This window comes from Mus caroli, unplaced genomic scaffold (genome assembly GCF_978045245.1).
Source record: "Mus caroli unplaced genomic scaffold, Mus_caroli_1 scaffold_19, whole genome shotgun sequence".
Lineage (NCBI taxonomy): Eukaryota > Metazoa > Chordata > Mammalia > Rodentia > Muridae > Mus > Mus caroli.
In genome coordinates this window covers 62,647,990-62,667,564 of record NW_028227274.1, presented here as the reverse complement: position 1 = coordinate 62,667,564, position 19,575 = coordinate 62,647,990, and the positions used below count along the sequence as shown (strand labels likewise).

The 19,575-nt window shown below is 44.2% G+C and overlaps 1 protein-coding gene across 1 annotated transcript in view; it reads right to left on the bottom strand.

Annotated features, from left to right (window-relative positions):
- The window catches only part of Onecut2 (one cut homeobox 2), a 58,009-nt gene that overhangs the window by 9,184 nt on the left and 29,250 nt on the right, over window positions 1–19,575 (bottom strand). The window contains exon 2 of the mRNA XM_021151099.3: window positions 1–3,317. This exon is cut by the window's left edge and continues 9,184 nt beyond it. Coding sequence (XP_021006758.1) covers window positions 3,031–3,317 — 287 coding nt within the window. The 3' untranslated portion in view covers window positions 1–3,030. The remainder of the gene's footprint in view (window positions 3,318–19,575) is intronic.

Genomic DNA, 19,575 nt, shown 5'->3' with positions numbered 1-19,575 from the left:
ACCTTGCTCATCATGGTTGAGGCATAGAATAGAGATGACTACAAATAAAACCCACTTACATCATGAATCCATTCATCAACAGGTTACATGTAGAAATGCTTAGATGGACTTTCAACTTTTACCATAAACTTACATAGAGCTATGAATACTGCCAGACAACCACAGTGGCTATTTAACTCTGGAATGGCATGAGAAATGAGCACAGTTGTGAAATGAATGCTTAACAAATGGTGCATATGAGAAAACAAAAAGTTGAACAACAAAAATTTTGGGTTGTCACCAATGCGGGTTAATCTATACGTGTACTCGTACATTTAATATATATATATCTATATATCTTTCTTTAGAAATGCAACTTTACAGCTGATCTTTTTTTTTTTAAAAAGCTAATAGAAAAGTAGAAACTGGCAATTATTTTTACATGTTTCCCCACCCCCAAATGAAGCCCTGTTAACATGTGGCAATCACATGAAGATGAGGTTGTAAATTTCTCTATAAATTCTTTGGTTCTGGAAAGGGCGGATCACCTAGACTCCTACCCCTGATCCTTGCTCCCCTTCCCTCCCCTAATGACAAAGACTGAACACAGAAGCAACCAAGTCTAAGGGTTAAGCCACAGACATTCAAGCGACAATAGTATTTCCCACGCTCTGCTGAAGACAGAAAGGAATACCTCTCAGTATCCCGACATCTCAAGTTTGGAGTCCATGGAACTTTATGTGTAGGGGGGAGATTCCATGTTGGGTAAAAAGCCATAAAACAAAACTAAAGGGAAACAATAAAATCAAACAAATGACCCTTTCCTTTTGTTGCTTAAAGAAACAAAATCGATTACCTTTGTACAGATCAATGACGCTATAAGTATTTTAGCCAGGCAAAAGAAGGTAATGAACTGAGACAAAAAGGTGTGAGAATCCTCATCTTTGGTATTGTAGCTGTTGAGGTTTCTGTTGCTCTGTTTCCATGTTCTTTTGAAAAACTGCATAGGCACAAATTAAAGACAATCTTCAACGTTAAGATTACCGAGTGAGTTGTCATGTGAAGCAGCAGCCATTGAGGCTCGTCTGTTGATTTGTGTCTCAACCCTTTCTTTCAAATCTGCTTCCAAAAAATAAAAAATAAAAAATAAGAGCGTCCCAAAAGGTCTGTTTGAACACAGTGTGTCTTCGGTGGTTTTGTTTCTTTCATTCTAGCGTGCTTTTTCTGTTGATGGTGATTTCCAGTGATTGGTGGAACCATTTACTCATTCAATGGGACAGTTCTGTTTGTTGCAGAAGTAGGTGCAGAAAAAAGTTTCTTTGGTTTCAATTAAGCAATTCATACAAAAGTCAGTCTCAAGTGTCTGTAAAGAGTCATCGAAGCTTTTGGCTTGCTCCGAACACCCCTTAGTGCCCACCTGGGGCCATTCACTGGTAAATATGCACATAGTGACCTTTGTAATCTCCCAGAGTTCTGTGGGCCCTCTTTCACTTGCTATGGGAAGGTGACCAACCAGAGCTGGCGTGGCGAAGTCACTGCCTGGATGTTTGGCTAATGTCATTGATGTAGCTGGTCTGCTCAGCCAGGTGGTGAGCCCAAGACAAGAGCCGAATGCCACTCGGAGTTACAGAGGTGCTCTGATCTCTAAAAGTAATCACAGTATTTGTAGGCTAGAAAATGGCAGGTAACAAATGTCTTTGGTTTGCAGTATTCTGCTTCTTTGGTGTGCTGTGTTCTCTCCAGGTTCTGCCGGCTGTATTATAAGGATGAATCAGCAATGGAAGAGAGTTAGGAAGAGACGACAGTAAGTGGCTTATTAAACTGTTTCTTTGTAGAAAACAATAGAGACATCCCAACTAATGGGATGGGATAGGGAACAACACGGATCAGCAAGAACAAGAATGAACCACAGTTGTAATGCACAAAGGAGGAACTGGGTGACTGGTAAATCAAGGGCACAGTAATGATCTAAAAAAATCTAGATCTTCTTAAATGATGCATTTGCTCCTGTACTGTAGCAGTTAAATTGGCCTCCTGAGTGTGCATCTGCGCAATGTACAAACAGAGTTTGTAACAACCTGCAAAATGTGCTTGAAGCCATATTCCCAATAATTCCCTAATGACTTCACAACAGTAAAGACTGATGTAAACGGCCTTGTCAAACTGGATGCGTTAAAACCAGAGCCTTCCTTATTTCTGTTTATCTTCGTTGTGCTTGATACTTGGAGCTCAAGTGAATTGACTTTTTTTTTTTTTTGACGGATCCAGAAGACCACATGAGATTTCCAGGAGGTAAAGAAAAGAAAAATCGTAAACTGAAATCAAAGTTTTCTAAACTATTCAATGAAAAGATGCCTGAGTTGGAAAACCATGTCCTTGGATTTTTTTTTATTGATTTCCATATTTAAAACTTGTGCTCAGTAATTACCATTCTGATTTTTTTTTTGTAATGTTATGGCTGAGAATTTTTAATGTACTGTGATATAAAGAGGCTAAGCACTTGGGGAGCAAATGAGGCCTTTCTTGTTAAATTCTTCTCTTAATGTAGTGTTTTGGAATCCTGTGTCTATGCTCAGGCCAAATATCCACTATGACTCTCGGGAAACTAGTGTTAGCAAGAGGTTGACAGGGCCTGAATAGGGCTATTGATGCTTACAGCTGCACTGAACTTGGTTGACATTGTGCTGTGATTAACTCACTCCAAGAAGGCCCCATTTGGATCTCTGGGATGCTTAGCATACTCAGAGGATAGTGTCTGGTTCAAAGAGATTAACTTTCAGCGTGCATTTGGACTCTGTAGCCATTTAAAATGAAACAAAAGAAAATGGACACCTGGCCTATGATTACAGCTAGATTAGAAGTTTCAAGAGAATTGTGCTTTCAAGTCACCAGTGAAGGGCCCCAGCTAAGAATCTGATGTCTTTGTGATTTGTTTTTTGGTTTTTTGGGTTTTTTGGTTTTGGTTTTGGTTTTGGTTTTTGGTTTTGGTTTTTGGTTTTATGTGTTGTCCTCATTTGGAGATGACGTGTGCCCAGGTGGAGAGTCCTTGCATCATGCTTTGGTACAAGTGCTGGAGGTGGATGAAGAACCCCCTGTGCCCAGGTCATCTTGCCATTTCTCCAGGCTGCGACGCCGGGCATTCATGAAGAAGTTACTGACAGTGGTCAGCTCCAGCCCAAGTTGCTGGGAAATGGTGATCTGCATCTCCTTCGAAGGGCGCTTATTCTCCTTGAAGATGGCGAAGAGTGTTCGGCGTTGGAGGTCCGTGAACACCAGGCGGGATTTCTTCTGCGAGTTGTTCCTGTCTTTGTTTGGTTCTTGCTCTTTTCGTTTGCATGCTTCAGGGGAAAGAAGAAAAGAAAAGGGAGAGGAGTCAGTGGTACTGGGAGGACCCAACAGGGAAGGCAAGCCATTGAAAACATGGACCAAGTCGTAGAGGGGATGGAAACTGTTCAGCTTTATTGAATGGATTGCCCACATGTCAATAGCAAGCCAACCCAGTTCATCTTGGTGATGGAGGATATCAGTTAGCAAGTGGGGATTGCAAGAAAGGAGAGCCATGGCTGCTTCACACAGTCTAGTATGGATGTGACTCAACTTGTTTCCTCTGTGCCTGCTTAACTCTGAAGTCAGCTGTGGTGAAAGAGGTGAAGAAGCCATGCACCAGAGGAGAACTGGTATGGGGGAGGAGGGTAGGGCCCTTTGCACATTCACCTTCTGGAACAGTTGGGCTGAAATCACTCTCTCCAGACACACAAAACAAGGCTTATAATTCACATGATTCCAGACATTGTGAACAGGATGGGAGTCAAGGTGATGAAATGAAGGCATCCTAATCAAAATGCTGCCCATCTAAACATTTGTAAAGCAAAACAGCAGCAGCAGCAGCAGCAACAACAACAACAACCAACAACAGCAAATCATGGGAAATTTGATTTAGTCAGTTCTATTTTGGACACTTTAAAGACAAGCCAATACCGGAAAACAGGTATGTGTGTCTGTGTGTGTGTTAGGTTGGGAGTTGGAAAAGAAACCAAAATCACAACAGCCTTTCGGGTCCTAGGTATGTTTATTACCATGTGCTTAGATGTGAGCAGGTACATGTGAATGAAATATGTGACCAGGACTTTACTTTATCCATCAGGATAAAATGCTCTCCCTAAGTCTGCATCCTCTTAGAAGGCAGTGACCAACTCTGTCTGATATGCCTAACTGACCCTTTGGAGCAGGGCTATAAGTTATACTTGGCACAATGGGGACAAATGATACCTTGATTCAGGAAATTAGTATTTTCCCTCTGAAACTTCACAAGCCAGACCATTATCTGCACTATCCTCAACATCATTAACTTCCTGACTCCTACAGAGCATCGCACTGAGCTCTTAGTACTCAATGGCTTTTCTAGTCCAAAGTCTTCCCCTAATCCTCCAAAAATGAACAAGGTTAGGTCATTATGGCAACACCCCACTTCTGCTACCAATTCGTCTTAGATTGTGTTCTATTGTTATGATGAAACCCCCTGACTAAAAGCAACTTAGGAAAAAAAGAGTTTTATTTACATCACTATCAGAAGCAGTGAAGGCAGGAAGTCAAGCAGGGTGGGAACCTAGAGGCAGAAGCTGATGCAGAGGCTAAAGAGGGATGCTGCTTATTGGCTTGCTCCTTATGTCTTGCTCAACCTGCTTTCTTATAGCACCTAGGACTAACTCCAGCTCAGGGATGGCACCATCCACAATGGGCTGGGCCCTCTCCCATAAATTACTAATGAAGAAAATACATTACAGCTGGATCTTATGGAGGCATTTTTCTCAGTTGAGGCTCTCTCCTTTCAGATGGCTTTAGGTTGTGCCAGGTTGATATAAAACTAGTCAGCACACACGGTTCTCATACTCATAAGGGGTAAATAACACAGCTCATAGCAGTCACAATGCTGAGACATGAAAACACAGGTTACCATGATTTGAGAGAGTCCTAAGCTTCCTGGGAGTGTTGCATAGCTTCAGTGGTGTTACCTGGGAAAGAACAGGGGGAGCTAGGTCGGGTAGCCTCTTCTACAGTCAAATTTCACTGGATACCTGACCCCTAGGATGGGACTGAGTGGTGAATAGATGCTTTTCTGCACATCTCAAAGCACTGATGTATGTATATGTGTGCCGAGTCCTTAGTCCAGGCCTTTCTGCACATTGTATTCTGAAGTGACTCACCAGTGTACTTGTGGGTTTAGGATCTGTTGTTATCTAGCTGCTTATATGCCCTTACCAAATTCATATGCTGAGATCCTAGTCAAGGGGGCAGCAATTAGGAGGGTAGGGTTGGGGAGAAGTGACTAGTTCACTTACAGTCCTTGTAAGTAGGACTAGTGTTCTTATAGGAGTGCTAGTGGGTGTATTCCAAATGTGTGGGGGAGGTTCTGCAATACCATCATCCATGAGCCAGGAAGCAGGTCCCTGTTCTTTTACTCCCCGGCCTCCAGAACTGAGTAAAATGAACTTCAGGATGATATTTTGCCATAGCAGCTGGAATGGACTGGAAGAGGATTTAGCTCAAGGACAACACTCATGAAGAAAGTATTCTGTAAACGGAAGCTTCCCTCACCTAACTTGAGGACACTATCTACGCTCCATACAGAAACAAAGAGGACTCACTCTGGAAGCAAATAAGACTTGACAGTATCCTCCAAGGGCAGCAGGAGTAGAGGGGCGTCTGGTGGGAAAACTGTTGGGGCATGTCAATTTTGGCAAAGATTTTCTTCCTGGTTTGTCTTTCTTTCATTAAGAAGAAAAAGGAGGAGGAGGAGGAAGAGGAAGAGGAAGGAGAGGGGGGAAGAAAGGGAAGAAAGAAAGAAAGAAAGAAAGAAAGAAAGAAAGAAAGAAAGAAAGAGGAAAGGAAAGGAAAGGAAAGGAAAGGAAAGGAAAGGAAAGGAAAGGAAAGGAAAGGAAAGGAAAGGAAGAAAGAAAGAAAGAAAGAAAGAAAGAAAGAAAGAAAATGTACCATGCCATCTTCCAAAAGTAAGGATATCCACACAAGAAATACTCTCTTGGAGGGCTTAGGATTTTCTCATGAGGGGATGTGATAAGAAGGCAGTTACAGAGACTTCCTGACACTCTGCCCTTGCACAGTTTCCCTTGCACACTTTTTTTGTGCACATCTGCCCCTACCCACACCACCAGGTTCTCACAATTTGTTGGATAATGTAGGCTCCCATCTGGCTGCCACAAGCTCATGGCGAGACTCTCATGTTATGTTTGAGTTCATCTGTCAAAGTGATTCTGCACTTCAGGGTGTGCCAGAGTCACCTGAAGAGCTCTTTACAAATACAGATGTGGATGCAACCTGGCTTTACAGGGGTGGGGAGCATTGGGATTCTGCATCATTCATTATTAGCTTTTAGATGATGCTGTCTCAGATGGTCCCCATGCCTCCAGTCTGAATCTTGTGTTCTAAAATCTTCCAGGAGCCCCTGCTTATGTTGAAAGCTCTGTGGCCAGAAGTACCTGGGTTCAAATTTTGAGTTCCACTTCTTTTTTTGCTTTGTTTTTTTTTTTTTCTTTTTTCTTTTTTCTTTTTTGGTTTTTTTTCGAGACAGGGTTTCTCTGTGTAGCCCTGGCTGTCCTGGAACTCACTCTGTAGACCAAGCTGGCCTAGAACTCAGAGATCCACCTGCTTCTGCCTCCCAAATGTTGGGATTAAAATTATGCCACCACCTATGTCCAGCTTGAGTTCTATTTCTAAGGCTTGGGACTGTAGAATCCCCTAACCTTTCAGGGTCCATGCCCTGGAGCCCAATAAAGAAACCACAACGCCAGTTTCCACTCACTGCACTACCCCAGCAACTCTGAGCTATAGATACCAGGCAGGATGATTGTCATCTTAAAAGGAGATAAGTGGACACCTAGGCAGTGAACTTGATGATCCTGAGACTGAGCTTCCTCCTCTCCTTCCACAGAACAGCGCCTGTTGCACAGGGAGGGGGTCTCTGTGGGGGAGGGGCAGTGGTTAGGACTCCTCTCCTGAGATTCAGACCGGTGCTGTGCTCCCCACAGGCTCTTCAGAGATGTGAGAAGCAATCTGCACCACCACATTGCCACTTCAGATCCTCAGACCCCAGCTCTGCCCCGACCTCCTTGGGGTGGAGTTTTCATCTGGAGGATTCATAATAAATATCGATGCACAATTATCACCTGATAAAATCTGAGCAAATAGCTTCCGTAAACATTGGCTAAAGTCCTCTGTCAACTCACCCTCCTCCGGATTAGTCACCAGCCCTCAGTTTTCATCCAGTATTGATCATCACCCTTCAGATAAGCCTCTGTTTGTGTTTTAGAAGGCTGATTACGCTGTGTGGGAGAAGCCTGCACTGGTTTGTCAGATTATATTTGGTGAGCTCCAGATAAGATAGATATTAGATTTATATGCTTAGAAAAATATTAAATGCTTAAAATGTTCAGCACCACACAGAAATAATAGACCAATACTTTCTTCCTTTTCCCTTCTGGTTGCTTTCTGAAGCCTCTGGATGCCGCACCAGCAAACAGAATGTTACAGCCTGGTCTTTGTCAATGGACAGCAAGTCCCAAAGGCCAGAAAAATGACGTAGCAGGACTGAACTTGCTCGGGGTATTAACAGCTGACAACTCATGATTCTAACTCACAAAGTCAGCTGGGCAGTGGCTCAGATGTGGAGCACATGTATTTGTGACATGGTCAGCCATAATTGAGACATGTATATCATGGCCCCGCCACCCAGTGCTCAGTAAACCTAGTAGAAGAGGGAGCAGAAAGACTATAAGAGCTGTAGCTTGAGGCAGGCTAGGGCCAAACTGTGTCTATGGACACAGCAAGACCACTGTCCTCATGAACTCCCAGCAACTGTTGGCGTCTGTACAATTTCAAGCCAGTCATGAATGGGAGAAGAGCTCATAACCCCCACCCCTGGCTGAGTAGCTATTGGCAGTTGATGGCTGCCAAGAGATGGACAGTCGGTTTTCTTCACGAGTGTGATAAGTTAGGCACGCTTCTGTGGATGGCCCCTCAACCATGCATTGTAGGGCATTGACTGGATTCCACTGATGAGCTATAAAAATGAAGACATGAACTTGGGAGAGGGATGAGAAAGAGAAAGAGACGTGGAAGGGACTGGAAGCAGGGACCAGGAAGGGGCATGATCAAAATACATCATATGAACATATTAAATTCTCAAAGAGTAAATTAAAATATGATGTTAAAATAAGCAAAAAAAAAAAAAAGTCAGTTGCTCAGAAACAGAATGAAATAAAGTTTTACTTGCTTTGAAAGTCTAAAAAAAAAAATCGACAGATGCAATGACCTGTGAACCCCAGTGCTCCTAAAACGAGCCACTGAGCCAACTCTCCCCAGAGACACAGGTCATCTGCAAATGGTTCAGGGATTGTTAAGATACTACATTCTACTGTCAATATATACCCATTTCTGAATGGCTAGGAAAGTGCCAAGTGGCTCTCGCCAACTCAGGAATGTGTCAGAGACCACAAATAAACAGCAGATGTTCACAGGCGGCCTTGATGGAGCCTTGCCACAGCCCAACATGCTGGTCAGTCCTATCGGGCTTCCAGCTGCCCGAGGGAAATTTTGTGATAGATAGTAGGTCCAATCTCATCCGGACTAACCGTATCCCTTCCTCCTCCTTCCTTCCCAAGAGAAGAAAGCAGGGGGAACATACAGTAACTGGACTTGGTGCTGGTGAGGCAAGTGTGAATCCAGGATGCTTCCAGCTGTTTGTGGCCCTGCCTCCTTCTGTGGATTGTAAGGGAGTCCCAGCTCATTTCTAGCTCAGAGACGGGAATAGTCATTTGGTTACCTACCATGAGGTGAGCTCCCCACGTCACCACACCTTTCCCCCCCTTTCCAGAAGGAATTCCATGGACTCAGATTGGTAATTTTGGACCAGGCCAGGCAGGGACAGACAAGAATCCACAGATCTGTCCATAGCCTGTGACTAACAGTAAAGGGCAACAGCCAAATAGCAACCTACAGTGGAAGGCTCATTGGCAGACGGAGTTTTTAACTATTTGTTTCTAAGGGAGTGTCTGATCCAGGCATAAGCCAAGTTTTATATCTCAACAAGTCAACTTACTTTTTACCTGGTCACTACCTTATTTGTCCAACAGGGATATTAATAAAACAAAGACACTGTAAATCTGGCTATGTGATACTTCCTCATAGCCAATCCTTCTTAACTAGGAGGGAGAGATAATTCTCTCCTGACTGATGCTCTTCTAGATATCTCCATTCTGACTCCCTATATAGCTGTATCTTATTTGCTTCAGGAGAGGCTGCTCATGGAATTCTGGGGTCTCAGTTGTCCTCTGATAATCAGATCTTTAGCTCTGCCCTTTGCTCACCATGGTCAACACGCGGGAATATGGCCATAGATCTGAGGCAGAGTTTATCAAAACAGAGATAATTTGTGAAGACATGAGGAGTACATTTGGGAGTGCATATACATTCGTGTGTGTGTGTGTGTGTGTGTGTGTGTGCGCGCGTGCGTGTTTAAAGCAGCGTCTAGCTGGTTCTAGAGGAAAGTGTAAGTGGGTGGGGTCATTCTGGTACCATACACTTCCTTGATTCATGATCTATCCAATAAGTTCAGTACCTTTAATTTCTTGGGCACTTAAACACTGTTTTGGTTCGCTTTAGTTTTAATAAAAGTTCCATGTAGCCCTGACTGGCCTGGAGATTGCTGTTTCAATAAGGCTATCATTGAACTTGGGGCGATCCTCCTGGCTCTGATACCTGAGTGCTGGGATTCTAAGCATGACTGGTCACCTGGACATCTTTTATATCCTGTAGCTTGGTCTTTGTCACACTCAAAGATCTTTAGGGTCCTTGTCTACTAAGAGTCTATCCATTTCATGAGGATGATAAGAAGCCCAGAAGATTGAGTACCAACGGAATCAGTTCCAAGATGTCCCCTTGGACTTTCTTTCCACACATTTTAGAGAGGAAGATAGAGTAGAGGTATGGATTCCCATTTACAGTTCTTTAAAGTTCAGCAGATCCTCTTTGTTGGGAGGTCAGCAAGCAGGCTTACCAACCCCCTCCTCAACCTCCCTAGTAGCTCCGTGAAGTAAAGAAACCTAAACCAAGGCTTCATACTGCCTGGATTTTGCACCTGGAATTCAGATCTCAAGTGAGTGCCCTTCTTGTACTGGGCTAGTACTGGCTGGTTTTGTGTGTCAACTTGATACAAGCTGGAGTTACTACAGAGAAAGGAGCCTCCCTTGAGGAAATGCCTCCACGAGATCCAGCTGTAAGGCATTTTCTCAATTAGTGATCAAGGGTAGGAGGGCCCATTGTAGGTGGTGCCATCCCTGGGCTGGTAGTCTTGGGTTCTATAAGCAAGCAAGCTGAGCAAGCCAGGGGAAGCAAGCCAGTAAGCAGCACCCCTCCATGGCCTCTGCATGAGCTCCTGCCTCCAGGTTCCTGCCCTCTGTGAGTTGTAATCCTGACATCCTTTGGTGATGAACAGCAGTATGGAAGTGTAAGCTGAATAAACCCTTTCCTCCCTACTTGCTTCTTGGTCATGATGTTTTTGTGCAGGAATAGAAACCCTAAAACGAGGCTGGTACTCTCTTTAAGCCTAGAGATCTGCAACAGAATTATTACTGTGAAATAATGATAGAACCCCTGCTCAGTGGCCTCATTAAACATTAAGAGATATTTTCATCTTTCCTACACTAGCAGCTTCAGGGGATGAGTGTTTAGGGAAATATACTGTCTTAGTGGAAGCTCATGAATTATTTGCTGGAGAGAGCAGCCTGAGCAAGTCCTGGCTACCAAGCCATAGCAGGATGAATGTGGTCCAAGGTATCCCAAAGTTTGGGGACCCTTGTTTGTCCCCTCATCCCTGATTTATATTTCTTCTAGACTTGTTTCTGCTTCCCTCCAGTTCTCAAATATGTTTTCTGGAATTGCCTTGTCCATCCTTGTCCTCCAAGAATCCAGCTGTCCTTTCTGTTCCTGCATCCGGCATCCTCTTCTTCCTCCTGCCTCCCTCTCCAGCTCAGGTGTCACCTCCACGTACCACACTGTTTCCTGTGTAGATCTGGTAACAGCCAGAATCTTCATAAATAGCTTTGCCTTTTAACCCTCTCCCCTCTGAAACCAGGAACACATGCACCAAAAAGAGGTTGTTACAGTTTGGATATAGTTTTAGTGTGTTCTGCCTTCCTAAGGGTTTTCAATGTGGAAGCTTGGTGCAGTGCACTGAGAGGCAACACCTGGTGGGAAGGCCTGAGGTTATTAAGGTGTGCCTCGAGAGCAATTAATGTAATTCTTGTAGAATTCCCATTGGTCTCACATGTTTCCCTCAAGCTTCCTGCCCCTCTATCTGATCTCTCTTTCCCCTGTCACTTGTCATAAAGTCTGTCATAGAGCCTTCTTCTCTACACTCTTCATCCTCATTAAAGCCACACTGACGCCAACACCACGTCACTGAACCTCCAGAAATTACATAAACGCACCCCTCTTCTTTGTAAAGTACCCAGCCTGAGGTTATTTCATCATAGCGAAGAAAACAGAGGTTACTACTGAGAGCTGAGATAAGGCCCTGGCTCCATCAGCAAAATGTGGTGTCAGCCAACGATACTCATGGCTGAGTGACAGGAGCTAGTCTGGTGGCTTGTGATTAAGGGCCTAGGCTTAGCACAATCAGACTGGATGAAAATTTGTCAAGGTTCTGAGAACTCTACCTACAAACTGAGGCTAGCTATAGGAGGAGATGGTGTGACTCAACTCCAGCAGTACTAGATCACTCCCAGCCAGCCCAGCAGATGACTGCAGAAGCTTGGGTAAGTCCAGTTGAGATCAGCCAAATGTGGCCTGGATCAGCAAAACAGTCAGGTCAACCCACAGAGTTCTGGACAGAAATAAATGCTGACTTATGCCACCGGCTTTGTGGTTATGTTATGCCACCTAATTGTGGTGAGAGACAGCAGACACTAAAGCCAAGAACAACCTTGGCCTTCCTGCTCATGGGGTGAGTCAAATGCAGGGGAGAAGCCTCATCTCAGAGCCAAGCCCTTTTCCAGTCCTTCACTATCTACTGTCAGCCTTACTTGCCTTGTGTACTGGGCACTCTGATGCCCACCACTCTAGATCATCCACAGGCCAGCTGTGGGTGGAGGAAATGACTTGGTCAGGAAAATGCCTACCATGCAAACATGGGAGCCTGAGTTTGGATCACCAGCTCCCAGGTAAGAAGTAGAGCACATTGGTGGTGTCTATTTCCCCACGGCCAGGAGGACAGAGACAGGACGATCCCTGAAGCTCATTGGCTAGCTGGCTTCGCTGAATCAATGAACTCCTGATTCAGTGAGAGTCCCTGTCTTAGGAACCAAGGTGAAAAGCAACCGACACTTGACAATAGCATCTGGCCTCCACACACGTGCTCACACACACACACACACGTGTTCACACACACACACACACTGACTGTTCCCCAACACACAAACAATGCTTGCTGTCACAGTAAGTACACAGATGTTCAGAATATGTGACTCTTCTTCCTCTTTCATAGAGAAAGGGGATTGTACTTTCAGGAGGTGAGGTTTAGAGTTCACAATCTGAAAGGCTGGAGAGACAGTTCTGTGATTAAAGACATTTGCAGTGCTGGAAGATGACCGTGTGAGACCACCCATGATGGCTCTAGGCACTCTCTTCTAGCTCCTGTGGGCACATATGATATACACTCAATATAGAGACATACATACACGTTTTCAAAAAACTACTTCCCATGTGCTCAATAGTACATGAACTTGTCACAGGGCTAAAGGTAAGTAAAAGTTTGTGGGTTCCGTCCCCCTTACTTTCTCACATAGGTCCCAGCCTCATGCAAAAGAAAAAAATAAGGCCATGATGCCCTCTTTTTTTCTTTTTTGCCTGTGTCAGGGGTCCTAAAAGGCTTTTGAGCACTGGTGTTTCCTAACATTACTAATTTACATTCAAATACATTCTATCTGGGATGGGTCTCTTTAGTCCCTAAGAAATAATGCAGCCACGCTAGATCCATCTTGCAATCAGTAAATACTCCCCTGATGAGTTCATTCTGATGGTCCAGCACAGAGGATAGAGATGGGGAGAAGAAACCCTCAAAGTCATGAGTCTGTCAGCGCCTGCAATTCTGTAGGTCTGAAGCTCACAGGAAAGGCCTTTTTGCCTTTTCAGCTGAAGAGCCTGAAGCTAGGGATTGTATAAAGGAGGGTGGGGGTGGGTACTGACCTTCAGCAAGGAGGCATATCCCATGAGAGGTCCAGGGAGACTGGGTTGGAAAACATCAATGGCAAAAAGTTCACCTTTGTACCACTGGTCTTATTCTTTGCAAAGGCTATGGGCTCTTGAGTAGAGAAGAAAGGAAATTAACTCTCTTCACTTCTCTGCTGTTAAGAGGTGACTCTTCAGGACTGACAGAATAGCAAGCTAACCCTTTCTTTGGATCTAATTTGCAGTCAAGAGTCTCTACAGGAAGAATAATAGGATCCCTTGCACTCAAACAAGGAAGCAGGCGGGACCCATACACTGTGCTGGTACATATTTAATGTTCACTCAGCCATCAGTGCTGGTAAATCGTAGTCCTGCAGGCTGCTTGGGCCAGCAGAGGGACGGGTGCCAGCACATTGCTAAAGGGACATGGGGGAAAGAGACTGACACACAAGAGACTTGGTCTCATGCTCCAATACATTCTGTTGACTACCGATGGCCAGATGAATTCATCTTGGTGGAGGAAGGACTAACTTTGGGGACAGGAAATTTGAAAATTATTATTCTGTTTCATTTTGTTCCATGAATTTAGGAAACTATAAATAGTTTTCAACTCTTCCCTGCCCGCCTGATTCCTGATTTGTCAATAAGCCACATTACCTCCCAGATGGTCATAGACTCGGTACTGTGAACTCAGTTCTTGAAAGCTAAACTCTTAACTTCACCTCAATGCTCTCCCATGGTCAGAGTCAGATGGGAAGCAAGTTGGCTTTGTCTCAAAGGAGAAAGCTGCTTTTCCTTAGAAACTCTGTCTCCACAGACCTTATGCCAATCCATTGAAGTGGTAGAGTCAGCCCTATCTAAAAAAAAAAAAAAAAAAAAAATCTATCTGGGATGCCAAGAGAAGAAATGATGTGCAACAACAACAACAACAAAAGGAATGGGGCATTCACAAGGCACTCATAATTGCTAGGCTCCTCTCTTCTCATATTCGTATCGTTGTGGATTTAAGCAAAACCTTGGGAAGAGAAGCCTCCAACATTAAGCCAAGCATCCTTGGCAAATGAACTTGTCCATATGCTAGGCTCAGAGCTACAGCTCAGCTTATCAGAGCAAATATAGTTGGGAGGAAAGAGGAGCCAGTAGGGAAGAGAGAGAGAAAAGAAAGCAAGAGAAGGAACATGGAAGCTAGAGAAGGAGGCTGAGGAGATGACTCAGTTAGGGAGGTTGTAATTACTCAGTCTGTAAGAGCCTGGCTCCCAGAACCCACATGAAAGTAAGCAAGACATACTGGTGCATACTTGCAATCCAGTCCCAGTGCTGAGGAGGCAGAGACAGGTAAGTTCCTGAGGCTTGTTGGCTAGCCAACCTAGACTACATTTGGAATCCTAGGCCAGTGGGAGACCCTGTCTCAAAAACAAGACAAATGGCACCTGAGGAATGCCACCCAAGGTTGACCTCTGGCTTTCAAATATATGCACACACATGTACATGTATATGTATGAACATTCTGGGGTCTAGGCAGAGGTTTGAGAGGCCAAAGAGGCTTGGTGCTGCCCACACATGTCTTCTCTGTGCTTTGAACATAGCCATTGACCCAGGGCACATTTCTTACTACGAAGGTGTTTTCAAGCTTCTCCTCACCTGATCTTTTGGAAAATATGGGTGCTAGATGATGAACAGCCTTCCTTCACATCCCAGAGTCTCTGCTTTCACATGAGTACTGGACAAGTTATAAGCAAGCCGGTCTCAATAAGCATCAAGGTAGGGGTGCACTGTCCATTCCTCATCCAACAAAAGGCAGACAGCCCCGGGACTGAGCTCAGTTCAAATGCCTCAGAGGCAGTCTTTGGATAAAACCAGCTCTATTTCCGTTCCTTACTTTTTGCTTTCAAGACAAAGTCACCGAAGGTCTGAGAATCATAAACCGAGAGAGCTCAGATGTCTGGCTCTCCACCAGCAGCCGGCTCCATTGGCACTTAGGAATCTTGCACTGAGAGAACGTATGCTTTCTGCTTCTGTTCTCCTTTTCAGTAGAAGCTTAGAGAGCAGAAACAATGAACATCAAACACCAGGCTGCTAAAGATAGATGGTCTAGCTTGGCTGATGAAACTGTGCCATTCAAAGACAGCGACGTTCAAAGACTTTACAGACTACAGGGATGAGTGAAGGAAACTAGAACTCCTAGAGGTGGCTCTGTTTACTTGGTCCTTGGGAATGGTTAAGAATGGAAGTGTTTTGAGAATCCCGCTGTCTTCCCATCAGATCCAACAAAGTTTTCTCATTTACCTACTATGACAAATCTTTGGAGAACCCGTTCTTAGAAATCACAATGGTTGACCATCCATTCTGCCCAGCAGAATACTGTCCTGAGGGGATCTCCAGCTCTCCACATAGCTAAAGATAGCCAGGGACAGTGCTCCTCTAAGCCACCCAGGAAACTAGGAGCTGCAAAAACAAGCAGGTGATTCTGGAGAGGAACATCTGATTTCAGATGGCTAGAAGACCCAGGGTAGGCTCAACCTCCCAGTAAAGTCATTTCCAAGACCAAAAGGAAAGCTGAAACTTCAACTGGAGTAAAAATTATAATGGGGAGAAGGGGAGGTGAGGGTATCAACATGGAAGGAGAAAGGAAGGAAGGTAAAATAACACCAAAGAGGTCTGAAAAGTCCACAATGAATCATAGCAGTACTATTTGCCATAAGTCTGTACACACACACACACACACACACACACACACAGAGGATGTTAGTCCCACTTGTTTTGATACTACTCTTCCAAGGACCATAGACTACCTAAAAATAATTAAAATATTAGACATGAGAAAACTCTTTTTGAATCTTTGGTCAAGGGAATAAAAAAGACTCTCAAAATGAAATAGTCTATCGCTGTTGCTCTTGATGGCCTCCCCAAGGTTGAAGATAAGTCTCTATTGCCAAAGACACCATGAATCATGAATTCTGGACACAAGATCCAGAGATCTGAGTTGGCTATGACTGGAAAGTCTCCTCCCCGAGGATGAGTTTCCATCATATCTGCAGGTTGCACGCAAACTTTCAAGGGATGGAAGCATCCAGTAGTCTTACCCTGTTGTGATGTCTATGAAGCACAATGATGACCAGAATGGCATGAGAACATCTGTAAGTGCCATAGTGGCACTCATGTCTTGGTGGTAACTAACAACTCTCTAATTAGACTTCAGGGCTGCTCAACAGGAAAGAAATCATACCTGGTACTGAAAACCTATCCTACCCCCAGGGCTAGCAAGGTCATAGAGGAGAACCTAAGACTTACACTTTACCAAACCAGCACAATCCCTAACTACATTTTAAATAGCTATCCTCAGAACCACAGGTAAATGTAGCTCTCTTCCCTCACCAAAGAAACTTCCCGTGACAGAGGAGATCATTAGAGGGAATCATAACTGATGAAAATACAGAGAACACATGATCACAGGCTGTCCAGCCCGAGTGGATGCATCTACAACACAATTCCTGCACCTAAGACCCAGGGACCATTGCAGAAGAAGAGGAGAAAGAGTAAAAGAGCCACAGAATCAGGAAAGCTGCTGAGGAAGACTGTGTCTTCTAGGAATAACAGTGAAGTGATACCCATGAAATCTCAACAATATGGCTGTCTAAACAAGACCCAAAGAAGTATGATACCAGTAGATATGCTAACATGAAAAATCTTATGGTACCCTACCTATAAACAAAGAACTATAGGTGTAGTGGAGAGCAGTTGAGGCTTGGCACTATGAGAAGCCAGGAAAAGCCATTGGTGAAGGTGCAGCCTCAGTGGCAGAAGGCCCAGGACTGAAGAGGTCATGCAAAGAAGTTGAGGCTTGGCACCATGAAGAGAGCCTGTGAGAGGCTCTTGGTCAAAGTGAAGCCCAGTTGCAGTAGAAGACCCCAGCATATTGGAGATGCCAGCACCATGGGATGACCACTGAGAGCAGCAGCAGCAGAGGAGTAGAGTCACCCAGAGCCTAGAGTACTACAGAGGGCAGAGCTGAAGAAATGATCCAAGCCCTTTGGAGGACCCCAAGGAGTTCATGTGTGGATCTCAGACATTGGAATAAGAAGCTATGAAGTTAAAGTTGCCTTGGAGACAACAACTCAAGATATTAGAGATGCCAGAGCTCTGGGATACCTGCAGAGGAAAGCTGCTAACGGAGTACAACCAGCTCAGGAGAAAGAAGTGTGTTGCAGTCAACAAACATGAAAGGAGCTGGAGTTCTGAAGAGCATGTTAATATCAGACATGGAGATGCAGAGTTTGGAGTTTCTTCAGCTGGTTTGTGGTCTTGCTTTGGTTCAGTATTTCCTAACTTTGGTTCAGTATTACCATTTTGGAATGGTAATGTATATCTTGTGATGCTGGAGGTATGTGATCTGCTTTTTGATTTTGATTTTATAGGGAATTACAGTTAAGGGCTTGGATGAATCTCAGAAGGGACTTTTAACATTGTTGAGACTGCTATAGACTATGGGGACCTTTGGAGTTGGACTAAGTGCATTTTGCATTATGCTATGGTTAAGTGTGTGCAGGTGTGCTTACATTTATGTATGTGTGCGCTTATAGAGTGTACGGCCCCCATAGACTCATGTGTTTGAACAAGCCTATGAGTGCCAGGGAGTGGAATGTGGTAGTCTGAATATGCTTGGCCCATGAGGAGTGGCACTGTTAGAAGGTATGGCCTTATTGGATGAGGTGTATCCTTGATAGAGGAAGTGTGTCACTACGGAGGCTTGGGAGGTCTCATGCACATGATTAAGTCTGATCAGTGTGATCCAGACCTTCCCCCTGGCTGCCTACAGAAGACAGTCTCTTTCTGGCTGCCTTTGGATCAACATGTAGAACTCTTGGCTCCTCTAGCACCACGTCTACCTGCAGGCTACCATGCTTCCTGCCATGATGATAATGGACTAAACCTCTAAAACTGTAAGCCAGCCCTCATTAAATGTGTTCCTTTATAAGAGTTGCCTTAGTCATGGTGTCTCTTCCAAGTCGTAGAAACCATAACTAAGACAATAGGCAACTAAGAAGTGGTGAATGTGGGAAAATAGACTTCTCTGGGGATTAGCCCCCTAACTGGTTATCTAACACCAAGTGATCAGGACTGAAATTATAAACACACAAGTAACACTAAACAGACTAAGCAGACTCTATTTATATATTTAGGGGTGTGTGTGCATGTGTGTTTATACTTATGTATGTCTGCTCTTATAGCATGCATGTGTGTGTGTGTGTGTACACTAAATAAATAAATGTTTAGAAACTGCAAGAAAATGAGGACTACAGGAGCAGCAGTGAGGCATCACGGATACAGTGCCACAGTGCTGAATTTTCACGCAGGTTAGATGGTTTTTCCTGTAGGAGCATTATCTGTGTTCCCTCCTTGAAAAGATAAATAGCTTGAAGATGTATTTCAGGTTACTAAGAGTCTAATGAGACGCTAAAGCTCAGGAATTTGATACTGTTCTCAAACAGTGGCTGGCCAGTGTGCATTGCGATGACCTCATCGTGAGCATCCTCGGGAGGTTTCCAACATCACAAAGCATGTTCTCTGGAAAAGTTATCCTAATAGCTGTCTAGGTGGGGAGGTGCGTGGATGGGGAGGTGCGTGGTCTCTCACGTCTCAATGGCATTTAAAGACAATGTCAGTACCAGTGTTTTCATTTATATGTGCATAACACAAATCTCAAAGCTTAACACTGACTGATTCAGATACATCAAATATGGAAAAAAAAATCTTGCCCTACAACAAAATCAGTAGGATATGCTTCATTGCTTTTAGGTGAGGCCACGACTATCCAGCACTGTTGGGAAAGTAGCCAAGTAGCCATTACAATGAAACAAATGAACAACAACAACAAAACCAAATGGGTAAGATGCTGAGATTTAGAAGGTAATGAAACCAGTTGGCGGCAGAAGCTAAACAGGTGCCCCTCTTTCTTGGACAGCTCTATCGGCCAATTATTGGAGCCACTACATGAGAGGCTGCTTATACTTAGTGATGCCAACATAAAGGGAATTAAGCAAATTACTTATAGTCATAGCAAGTAGCAAGCTGGGATAAAAGCTAGGGTAGTCTACAGCCAGGCATAGTGTTGAACACCTTTAATTCCAGCACCCAGGAGTCAGAAGAAGCAGGAGAATCTCTGTGAGTTCAAGGCCAATCTGGTCTACATAGTGAGTTCCAGGAGGGACAGGGCCACAGAGAGATCATGTGTCAAAAAATAAAAGGAAAAAAATTAAGAGAAATTAGGGTAATCTGATTCCAGACTCCTCGCACTTACAGCTAGCCTATATTCTTTCCAGACAGAAACATTACATCCATCATTACATGATAATCTCA